The 12594-nt window shown below is 44.7% G+C and overlaps 1 protein-coding gene and 1 pseudogene across 1 annotated transcript; one reads left to right on the top strand and one right to left on the bottom strand.

Moving 5' to 3' along the window:
- Positions 1 to 1966: 1966 nt before the first annotated feature.
- On the bottom strand, positions 1967 to 12594 carry LOC125546612 (receptor-like protein kinase At3g21340; annotated as a pseudogene).
- On the top strand, positions 4573 to 9264 carry LOC125542682 (uncharacterized). Its single transcript, XM_048705817.2, has 6 exons — positions 4573 to 5133; positions 5357 to 6965; positions 7112 to 7414; positions 7562 to 8468; positions 8542 to 8622; positions 8709 to 9264. The coding sequence occupies exons 3-6, from the start codon at positions 7308 to 7310 to the stop codon at positions 9114 to 9116; spliced, it is 1503 nt and encodes a 500-aa protein (XP_048561774.2). The 5' UTR covers positions 4573 to 5133; positions 5357 to 6965; positions 7112 to 7307; the 3' UTR covers positions 9117 to 9264.

The raw sequence follows: 12594 nt of genomic DNA on the forward strand, positions 1-12594 counted from the left end.
GGAGAAGCAAACGTGTACTAATTCGAATGTTTGATATGATACACAAAATATGCAACTACTACTGTTTACTCTGTTCATTCGGGGTTGCGTACCATATGTTGTTGATATATACGTGATGGTCAAGTAAATATCAAAATACGGCGGGCGTGTGGTGACATCGTGGATATGCAGGGCGGGCGCCTCGAGGCTTGTATGGAGGGAGTGAGGGTGAGGGGATGGTATGAAGAGGAACAAAGTTTATATCAACAACAAAAAAAAAGTTGATGGATGAGAGGGTTACCGTGGTTGTGGGGGCGGAGGCCCTCTGTCGAAGTCGATGCTCCAGTACATGGTGGAGGCCACTAGGATCCTCTCCATTGCCGCCGTCATCTTTCACTGGAAGTTATGGTGCTCACCTTTTAAAATTAAACTAATCATTATAGCTTATTGCACGAGTGTTTTTGTCAATACGTTGAATTCTAACAGTTACAATGGAAACCATAGACCCACATTGTTAGAGAGAAGTAAACATGGAAGCAAAATATAGATTGGATGCTATGCTTTTATGGCATAAATAATTATATATTATTACTTAAACTAGTAGTCAAACTATAAAATTAAAAATTATTATTATTAGGTCTATGGAGATAGACTGGCCAACCTTCTTCATGTCGCGCCTTGGTGGCCTTTAGTAGGGTAAACATCGATCAATGCCCGTATGCTAAATGAACTTAATTGTTTCCTGTCTACAAACTTATGAATAAAGTATAAGTATGGTTTATGGATATGCAATCGGCACGAATGCAGTTTGTTTAGATGAATGAATGGATTATGGATGAATTAGATTGAGTGATGACGCGTCCTTGTTGTGGATTATACATTATGGATGAATTAGACGGACACCAATAGATGAAATGGGTCGGCGCGTTGGAGTTGGTGGTCCAATGAACACTTTTCCATATTAGTTTTTGGCCTTTGGGTCCAACACTCTTTGTGCTCAGTGTGTGCGCAATCTCCTGTGCCAGTGATATGAGTAAACTCTTCCATGTCTTGCAAGCGTCAGTCGTCTGACTCACAATCAAATTGGCCACCTCGGGAGCCGTTGGATCAAGCGTGCATTAGCCATCCGATCAATTGTGATAACTGTTGGGCAGTGTTTGCCACCCCAACAAGCTCCGTGTGGTTTTGGGAAGGGGTATGTAAAGCTCCATGTTTGCCGCGTATAATGTTGGCACCGCACAAGCCCCGTATTGCAACCACATGGAAGGGACGAACTGAGCCCGCAACCACACATGGGAGGGGTGAACTGAGCCAGCCTCTCATAGTTAGGAACTTTATGATGAAATCAACCCACCAGAGTTTAACTCTTAGATTTATAATACTCACATTTTATTGAATTTATTTTATATTTTTTGACGATGTTCGTTCAGTCGACTACGAAGATGTCTATGATGACTTCGTCAATTTTAAGATAATATGCCGACTCAGTCTATTAAAACTGCTCATATAGATAGATTGTGCATGCATGTGTTCATATAGATGTGAGTATATGTGTATACATGAGCGTTTGTCTTTGTATTGTGTTAAAAAAGCCATATGAAAAGTGTACGGTGTGCGTAGTCCGATCAAAGACATTTTATCAGGTCCATTTTAAATTTGTTTTAAAAAATGTCCATTTTAAATATATGAAAAGTACACAGACCCAGAAATAACAACTTTCATTAGTGAAAGCAAAGATTATTGTATCTTGGTGGGTCCCACACATAATAATGGAGTAGCAGTAGCTTCACGCCAGGAGAAACTGGTGGGCATGTCTCTCGGCCGCCGCCGGCCAATCCCGCGCGTTTGCCCGATGGCGACGTCAGGTCCCTTGCGCTTCCGCCATCACCACAGCAACCCGTCCGCCGCGGCGCAGCATTCTCTGGATGCTTCACTCCGGGGAGGAGTCTCGGCTCGCCGGCTCCGGCCGCGCGTACTGTTTTCTTCTCCGGCGGTCGCGGCAGCTGCCTGATGCAGGTGCGCGTAGCTTCTGGTGACTTTTTCGATTAGCTCTTGAGCGAGGGCCTCCTTGAATATAGGTGGGATTTGATACATGTATTCAGATCTGAAGAGTAACCTGCTAAGTGCGACTGATCTCAAATTGGTAATGTCTCGCTTGTAATTTCTAACCTTGCAGTACATTCAGAGTGCTGAATTGTGGAATGATGGTACTGTATTTTCTTGATAGTAGAAGATTGCTGAGCGATGATGCAACCTTGTTGATTGGGACCTGGTACCTGGTACTGGTAGTCACAACCATTTTGAGGGAAGTTAGAGACAGAAGATTCCTGGACTTTGATTGGAAACTCTGAATCGGAATATTGCACTTTGTGTGAGTGAAATACTACTTCTTTTCTGCGGATTTCTGATCACATGGCTCACTAAAAGATCATAAACTCACCTTCAGTACACACCCCCTCTCTTTTTGTTTCGTTTCATTCATTCCAACACATTATCTGTCATATGTCGAGTAATGCTGATCTGAAGTATGGACATCCAGGAGACAATTCAGAAAGATTCACAAACTGGAAGGAACTTACTTAGAAAATATTGAAGCATGCACTTCATTTGGCAAGAACATTACTAACCTAGGTACGAAAAAGAAATGTTAAAAATCTCGTAGAGATCTGATCATGAAAGAAGAGAATTCATGGCGGCTATTGGAATGGATTGGCAAAGATGTCTTCATCGTGTAGATGCAGGATCGTTATCCATTGGTTGCCCTCTAGTATAACTATGCTTTATCTCAAAGTAGCATTGTTCTGGCTCACATCAACGGACTGGTTAGTGGTGGCGTTGTAACCCATGTCTGGGTTCATGCCAACAATGCCACTAACGGTGTAGAATCCATTGTCACCTCCTGTGCAGCCCTCCTCGAGATCGAGGCACTCCTGTAGCTGCATCATGACATCCATCATGGAGGGCCGCTGCACGGGTGCTTGCTCAGTGCACTTGAGCGCAGTTTCCGTAGTCTTCCAAATGGCATTGATGTCATGATCACCTTGCATACGTGCGTCCACCACACCCTCAATGTCGCCCCGCGCAAGCCGCTGTCGCGCCCAGTTGATGATGGTGATAGGCTCGGGGTTGCGCAGGATGGCTGGCTTCCCAGTGACTAGCTCTAGCAGGACGACACCAAAGCTGTACACGTCGCTCTTGGTGGATGGCTGCATTGTTCTTTGATACCTGCAGACATGCACATTTACTAGAAATACTTGATGCGCATATGTTTTTTTTGGAGGAGAGCGGAAGAGACCAACGTACTCTGGATCTACATATCCGGGTGTCCCGACAAATGTGTTCGTGGATACATGGGTGTCATCGTTGTTGAAAGCCTTGGACAAGCCAAAATCGGCAATCTTGGCCTCCAGCCTCTCGTTTAACAAGATGTTGGCAGTTTTCACATCCCTGTGAATTATAGGTGGGCTGCACCCCTTGTGTAGGTACTCCAGCCCTGCACATAACCGTTCCAACCAATGCTCACGATTCTTCAAGCACAACATGTTCAGCAGTAGGTGACTGCAGTTTTTAGCGGTGTACCTTGCGCTGATTCAAGTGCGACTCGGAGTCTTTGCCTCCAGGGTAAACCTCGTCCGTTGTTGTATATATATATATATATATATATATATATATATATATATATATATATATATATATATATATATATGTTATAAATTTGAGACTAGTGGGTACTTCAAATGGTCATATAAAAATAATAACAGAAGTAACACTTCATCATTTTGGACTTGGATGTGCTCAAGCTATAGCGCACATATCTTATTGCGGATACTGATAAAGTTCTAGAGCTATGCTGTCAAATTTAAAATTTGTTCCTCTTAAAAAAATTTAAGACTTGCATACCTGCAACCTGTTCTTGTAGGGTTTCCTTTAGGCATGTACTCGTAGACAAGTGCCAGGTGCTCCCGATCCTTGCAGAAACCAATCATAGGCACCAGATTCTTGTGATGAATCCGTGTTAAAACTTGAGCCTGGACAAGTGATCACCACTTAGTGAAATTTCTGGTGCAAATTTATGTCTAGCAACAAGAAGTACTACCTCTGCGAGGAACTGTTTGACACCTTGATTTGAAGAATGAGACCTCAACTTTACTGCCACCTCAGTGCCATTTTCCAGGCAGCCGTGGAAGACATACCCAAACCCTCCTCGCCCAAGCAGTCGCTGGAAGTTATTCGTTATCATCTCCAGTTCCATGTACGTGAACTGACGGTTCTCAAGTTCAAGTGAGATATTTCCATCTCCATCATTTGTCAACTCTACAGACTTTTTGATTGATCCTATGTAGGCAATGAATACCGCAAGAAACATCAATATCGTGTTTTGCGCAGATGGGAAGTGGACCAGAGAATGTTTCTGCTCGTTCAAAAGACTCACCTTGCTTTCTTCTTCTTTGCAACCAAAAGCAGAGTATTGCCACTAATACTAACACCACAATCACAACTACAGAAACAACTATGTGGATGGCTAGTTTGTTGTCGCCTCGCTTGTTGTCCCCTTCAGCAGGCTGACATGAGTTGCCATTAGAACAGAGGTCGGGATTGTTGCCATGCCTAAAAGGAGATGAATTAAAGTTACTTAATCAAACTTATTGACAACCGGGTTTGATGTAATCCAAAGAAGTAGAAGAAAAGAAGAAGCAAATGACCTTAGATCCAAGGAGCCATCTTGAATTTTTTTGGAGTAAATAGCACTGGCGGTCTAAGAACTTGCACCGCGGGTGCACTTAAGTCACAGTACTTGCAAACCGGAAAAACCCGTCGCAGAACTTGCGTTGCGGGTGCAATCAAGTCACACACACCAGCTGAACCGCGCCGTCGCCCGGTTTTTTCTGTTTCGCTGTCACGCGCGGCGCACGTGAGGCCTCTGGACTGCATCATTTTTTTGCACAAAGACCCCTGGATCCAGGGCAAAAGGTGCATAGCCCCCCTTTCCTCTGTTCTCTGCCTGTTCGTGTTCTTCGCCGATGGGAGAGGAGACAGGCGGCGCCGCTGGCGCGGCGAGCTGGTCGGCGGCAAGTCAGTCATCGGCGACGACAGTGGATGCGGTGATGGAGTTGCCACTCCTGAGGACCGAAGCGCATGGGAGGCCGATATACGGTAAGTTTTTCCCCAATTTAGTTAGGGTTTTCTCCCTTCGGCAATAGATGATGATTGCTGGAGCATCTTAGTAGTTTTATGACTTCAATGAGCAGTAGTAATTAGGGTGTGTTGGTATTCATCTACGATTTGTATCACATAATATTTTTGGGGGTGGCAGCTAGGGTTAGTAGTGTGTTTTTTGAATGTATTTATTGAATGCACTGTCCATTGTTGAATGTAGGTTATGAATCAGTGAAATTCAGTGTGGAGGTGCATCATGGTGGGTTTTTTGTGGGGAAGGGAGTGAATCTGACATATTTGGATGAGAAGATATGTTGGTTTGACAATTTGGACAGAAGAACTTTTTGCGGTGACTGCATCTACTACATGCTAGCACAATTGAATGGTCCTGATCATGAGAAAATTATGTATTGGTGCCCACCTGGAAAAACACTTGCAGATATGGTGGAAATCATCCTGGAAGTTCACTGTCAGAAGATGGCCAAAGCCTCTGTTCACTCAAAGGTACTGGTTTTGTTTGTCAGGCATATCAGAAAACCTGAGATGCAGGAGGAAGATGACATTGTGTTCAAAGGTTGCCCTGTTCTACCCAAAGTTATATTTAGTCCACTTAGAAAGGACAAGAAGATGAAAACAGAGAAACTGTCAGAGGAGGCAGAAAATTCAGAGCAACAAGAAGATGCAGATATATCAGAAAATTCAGAAGTTTCAGAAGAAGAGTATGAATGTGATTCAGACATAGATCCTACTTGGCATGACAGTGATTATGGAATGGAGGAGGATGATGAGGAGTATGACAAGAATGTAGATGTTGTTGTGCACGATGCTTTGATTGAGAAAGGCAAAAGTATTGGTGTTGAGTACAGGCATGTTTCTGGGACAGATGATGTGTATGAAGATGATTTGCAGCTGCCAGAAGAGGATGACTGGGATAGAAAACATAAAAGTGACTCTGATGATGAGGAGTATAAGAAAAAAAAAAGAAGGAGAAACCCATTTATAGGTTTAAACCATTTAACCCAGCTGTTGACATGGAAAACCCTCAATTCAAGCTGGGCATGGTTTTTGATTCTGTGGAGCTCCTTAGAAAAGTAGTAGCACAGTATGCAGTGAAGAACAGGGTGCAAATTAGGAAGAAAAGAAATAATAAATAAAGATTTGAGGCAGTGTGTGAAGAGGGTTGCCCTTGGAAACTAGTGGCTGTCAATGACAATAGGACACAATCTTTTCTTGTGAAGACTTTAATTGCAGAGCACACTTGTGAGAAGGTCTGGGATGTCAAAGAACTAACAGCCCCCTTTCTTGCTAGCAAATATGTGGAGAAGTTCAGAGATAATGAGAAGATTTCTCTAGCTACATTTTCAAGGAAAGTTAGGAAGAAATTTAACATGGAAGTTAGCAGACACAAGCTAGGTAGAGCTAGGAAAGCAGCATTGGAAGTGGTGCATGGGGATGAGGTGAAGCAGTACTCACTGCTTTGGAGATATGCAGAGGAAGTGAGACATAGCAATCCAGGTTCATCTTTCTATCTAAACCTGGAGAATGGGTTGTTTAGTACTTGTTATTTCAGTTTGGCAGCTTGCAAAGTAGGGTGGCTGAAGGGATGTAGGCCAATCATATGTATTGATGGCACATTCATAAAGACAAAGTATGGTGGCCAATTACTTACAACAGTAGGTATAGATGGAAATGATTCAATATATCCAATTGCAATGGCAGTGGTGGAGACAGAATGCTATGGATCTTGGGCATGGTTCCTTGCTACACTGAAGCAGGATCTTAACATAATGAACACTAGCACATTCAGTATTATGAGTGATAAACAGAAGGTATAATAAGTTCAGTTACTGTTCATAGGTTCAGATATTGTTCATAGGTTCAGATACTGTTCATAGGTTCAGTTACTGTTTACATTCTTTTCTTGTTTTGCTTCTTACTTGCACTAGTGTGATAATTCTGTTGTTTTCTCACATAGGGGCTCATAAAAGCTGCGAATGAACAGTTCCCTGACTCAGAGCATAGGTTTTGTGTGAGACACTTGTACCAAAACTTGCACTCAGCACACAAAGGTGAGACAATCAGACAACAACTATGGACTTGTGCCAAATCAACCACTCCAACCTTGTTTGAAATTAATATGGAGAAGATGAGGGAAGATAATCCAGAAGCTTATGCTTTTGTTGGAAGATAAGCCTCCAAATCAATGGTCAAGGGCCTTTTTTGATGTTTTTCTCAAGTGTGACATTTTGTTGAATAACACTTGTGAAGTTTTCAACAGGTAATACCACTTAATCCTGTATCTGAAACTAAACTTTGTCTGAAAATGAACAATAACTGAATTTTGTCTGAAAATGAACAGTAACTGATTTTTGTCAGAAATTGAATAGTAACTGAAACTGAACTTTGTCAAAATGTTGTGTTGTAGGTACATTTTAGAAGCTAGAGAGCTACCTGTGTTGACCATGCTTGAGAGCATTAAATCACAGATAATGCATAGGCATATGTCAAAGAAAAAGGAGGCCACTGAGAAGTGGACAGGCAACATAACTCCAAAAATTAGAGACAAATTAAGAAAAAATGTAGAGTTGTCAGCCAATTGTCACCCTGAAGCGTCAGGGATGGGTGTCTTTGGTGTCTTATCAAATGGCAAGACATACATAGTGGAGTTGAATATGTATGCATGCACCTGCAGAAGGTGGCAACTCACTGGAATTCCTTGCAGCCATGCTTGTGCCTATTGTAGACATGAAAGGATTAAACCTGAAACCATGTTGTCTTCTTGCTACTCTGTGCAAACATACTTGTCAGCTTATGGAGTTCAAGTATATCCTACAAGGGACAAAGATGAGTGGCCACATGTAGATGCACTACCTATATTGCCACCACTATATGAGAAAAGAGCTGGAAGGAGAAGAAAGAACAGAAGGCAACAACCAGAGGAGACAGAAGATGGCACTAAACTCAGTAGACATGGGGCTATTATGCACTGTGGCTATTGCAAAGGAGCTGGTCATAACAGAAGTGGTTGCTCAAAGTTGAAAGCTGCTGTACTAAGAGAAGAGGAAGATCAACATGAGCAGACTGGGGACTTTGGAAGTGATCCACATGAGCATGGCAGAACAGATAATGTTGAAAGTGATCAACCTGATCATGACAGAACAGAAAATGTTGCAACTGAGCAGCCAGAATCACATAGTAGGAGGGGCAGGAAGAGAAAGCCCACTGACAAAATGAGGGAGCAAATAGAGCAAATGAGGGAGCAAGCTAAGAAAAAGAAGTCAAAGATGGTTATTGATGAAAATGGAGATGTTGACTTCCCTATAATTCTAACTGTAAGTTTACATTAGTAATTACTAAAACAAAAGAAACATAACAATAACTGACATGCTCTTGTATGATGTGCAGCACATTCAGAACAGAACTTTGAGGCCAGATCTTGACCCAACACAGGTTGAAGACAGCATGATACATATTTTATCACATGAGGTACTTGTGCCACAATTTCACAATATTCTATTCCGTAAAATTGCATTTTCATGAAAAACTGACATTACCATTGTTTCTTTGTATAGGGAACAGCACAAGGAATTCCTGTTACTAGGATACACCAAATTCTTGAGGAAAGTGCATTTGTAGTTGAGCACAGGGCCAACATAGCAGCTAGAGGAAGAGGAGTTAGAGGAGCTGCTGCTTCTGCACAAGCACCAGGCAGAGGAAGAGGAGCTGGAAGAGGTGCTGGTTCTGAACAAGCACAAGGCAGAGGAAGAGGAGCTGGAAGAGCTAGTGCTTCTGCACAAGCACCAGGCAGAGGAAGAGGAGCTGGAAGAGGTACTGCTTCTGCACAAACACAAGTCAGAGTGAGAGGAACAAGAGGAAGAAGAGGAACAAGAAACAAGAAAACAAAAACAAAGGTACTGAAGTGGCTGCTACTTGGAGAAGGGTCTAGCAGAACCACACATGTTCCAGCAGATGAAGAATGAGTTGGAGAAGTGCTTGCTACAATGCATTTGTTTTGGTATTTTGTAACTTAAGTACTACTACTATGTACTGAACTAGTTGGTGTGGTCTTTTGCATGCTATCATTCTGTGTAAACTTGTTGATGTAAGACAACAAGCATATGTGAGAGTAGACTGGTTCAACTTGACTGGTTCAACATTGCTAGAAAGTGCATAAACAAATTGCAGAATTGTTTTACAAACTGACAACTGACAATAACCAAACTGATAGAAACTAACAGAAACAGACATAATAGGGTACAAGCAAAGCTAGTTCAAATTACAATGATAGGTACTTCAGCTACAATGCTTCTCAATTAAGCTTGGCCATATTGACCAGGGCCAGTGCCATCTATCTTGCCACGCCATGTGCTGAAAGTATGCTTGCGGGTAAGGTCTTCATCTTCATCAGGGAGAAATTGTACAGCCAAGCCTTCAGTTAGCAATGGGCCACGGTCGACGACCTCTTTGACATGCATAATCACTGGAAAATCTACGGTTGCATGCTCTGTGGGAGAATTTGGAGCCGGTGGTGAATGTGCATTCTCGTCGTCGGAGTCTGGCTTCCATGGCCCCGTAGGAGTTGCAGGACCAGACACGCTGAGCAACTTTGGCACACCAGAAGGGTTGCGCATCCACACGGTGACTGGCAACACCCACTTGTCGGTGGCCGAGAGCATGTCAATGAGCTCGCCGTCGACACCGGCGAGAACCAGGTTGACAGTGTATGCATCCCAAGCCTCCTCCGGCAGCCCCTCCAAAGTCAGCAACGTCTTGTACTCGAGCTTCCCCGGCTTGCCACGCGAGAAGCTTGACCACCGCTGGAAAGAAATCCTGCTGCCACAGCAACGAAGCTGCTCCGACGCGTGCACCACACAAGTGCAATCATCCGTCGAGTCGAAGCGAACGAAAAAAATGGAATGGTGGGCAAGTGACCTCCACCTTAGTTGTCGTCCGTCGGACAGCACAGTGAGACTCCATCGCCGCCGCTAGTGCCTCCGGTGTCACCACGCTCTGCGGCTGTCCAATGATGGTGGCATACAGGACACGACCATAGAAATCTCGCTCGAGTGCCGCCATGCCAGCAGTGCGAGCGATGACAACCCGCCCGCGCTCCGGCCGCATCTCCGGCTCGCCCTGCTGCCACACCTCTTGAGGAAACATACGCGAGTCCCGGATGCGAGCCATGCCACGGCGGTCGCCGAAGACCTGCCCGCCGACGCCGGCGGCGGCGCGGCTCGCCAGCGCCACGCTCTCCTCGCTGCCGCCCGCGCCAGCCATACTGCCCGCCACGATGATGGCGGCACCACGGCTACTTCCGACCACGGAGGAGGAACAACTGCTGCCAGAAGGAACGCCGCCACCGCTCGAGCTCCCGCTGCCGCCGCCCATCTGTCCGCGTCGCCGGAAGGTGTGAGAGGGGACGAGAGCTAGGGATTTCGTTTCGATTTGGGAACTAGGGTTCGATGTGGTTATAGATCTGGCGACTTTGCAATACGGCCCTCACACAATATTGGGAAGGTCTTTTGTGCAAAAGAACAGAAAAAACCGGGCGACGGCGCGGTTCAGCTGGTGTGTGTGACTTGATTGCACCCGCAACGCAAGTTCTGCGACGGATTTTTCCGGTTTGCAAGTAGTGTGATTTAAGTGCACCCGCGGTGAGTTCTTAGACCGCCAGTGCTATTTACTCATTTTTTTGAGAAGTCCAGAAGGAATTGACCCATTGAGCTTGTTGTTCGAGAGATCTCTATAGAAAATAAAATACTATTTACATGAGTGGAGAAAAAACGCTTGGAAACATTAAAATCAACTTGATCACAATAGTGGTGAAACTTACAAAAACACTAATGATGGTAATCGTGAAAGGGTATCTGGAATTGAACCTATCAAGTTATTGTTTGACATATCCCTGCAACGCATATGGAACGGATATTTTCTTTTATCACTTTTGCCAAAAAGAATACTACAAGGGAGGGTAGAATAATATACTGTACATGGCACGGAACATACAAGTATCGGACATCCTTGAGATTTGCAAAATAAGGTAATATAGTACCATTCAGACCACTGAAGGAGACGTTTCTACATATTAAGAGCAAAGTGGTTGATCAGTTTTACCGCACAGCATAACTGATCGAGTAGAGCAGGTGTATGAATTACTTACACGTTTGAGATAATTGGGGGTTTAGAAACGGCGTAGCTGCAGGTCAAGCCATCCCAGACCAGAGTATCGGGAACGCACGGGTCACCCATCCAATTCTTCTGCACCTGGTACATCTCCTTGATCGCCGTGATGGCAGATACTAGAAAACCAAAGATAATTTTCAGAAACATAACATTTTTTGTAGGTTTTTTCAGTAACATAACATGCATAAACGATAATGACCAGCGGGCTAGATAGATCATGTATGTGTGTATGGTCGCACCATCCTTTGAGTCGGTGCTCATGGTGGTGGTTGGGATGGCGGAGAATAGCTCGATGGCGTTGATGATGGGTGGCAGCGTCGAGTTAGTGGTGGCGTTGAGGGAGAGCATGTACTGGCTGGCTTGAAAGGGCTTGGTTGAGAACAACCATCTCCCGGCAAGGTATGGCGGAGTGTAGGCTTTGTAGGACAAGATGCCATTCCGATAGATGTTGTACTCCCGTAATGCATTGCTGCTGGGGAGTTGTTGCAGTTCGGAGAAGTACAAGATATGGATGTACTCTGAAGGTCCAAGGTAAAATCTATGTTCTTGGACATGTTCTTGGGCGTGATGGCCGTCTGCATCACTGCTTGGGGCGGCTGGAATTGGCCGTCATCACTTTCCACCTTCATCCCCGTTGATATCTCAGCCCAGTCAGCTGTTGCGTCACGAAAAGGGAACCACAACCTGTCATACGGATCATCAGGGTACCTGTTTCAACAATTTAATCAATCAGTTAAATTTTCTGAATTACAACACTATGTAAAGGTCGAAGATGGGTAGCCTGTTGAGGCCATCGTAGCCGCCGTAGAAGAACTTGGCGCGAATGAGATACTTGAGCCCGACCACGAGTGAACCAAGTGTGTAGCAGTTGCGCGCGCCGCTGGGGAAGCTGCGCAGGTTGTACCACCAGTTGTTGGCTCGCGATGAGGTCATGTACTGAATGGAGATGTTGTGGTTTGAGCCGGCGTAGGCGTCAATGAAGCCAGCATCCGTGCTGTGTGATAGAGCGCTGATATCGTCCACATAGCCTGTTTCTCTCCTGAGAGACCGCAGTCTATGCTTATGAAACCTGAATGTAGTACGTACAAACCATGCATGCAATCAGTTAAGCTTGCAGCTTGCTTCTACCCACTTGGTAGCCCAGGCATAATAAGTATTCAACATACCTGAGGTAGGCGGCTGCGCAAGGGCTTGCGGCATGCCGGTAGTGGCGGCTAGGCAGAGAAGCAGCAACCATGGCACGGCTGCCGTTGTTCTCGGCGTCGGTAGCTCCAT

Source organism: Triticum urartu, chromosome 3A (genome assembly GCF_056163025.1).
Source record: "Triticum urartu cultivar PI428250 chromosome 3A, HENAU_Tu73, whole genome shotgun sequence".
In the NCBI taxonomy this organism is placed as follows: domain Eukaryota; kingdom Viridiplantae; phylum Streptophyta; class Magnoliopsida; order Poales; family Poaceae; genus Triticum; species Triticum urartu.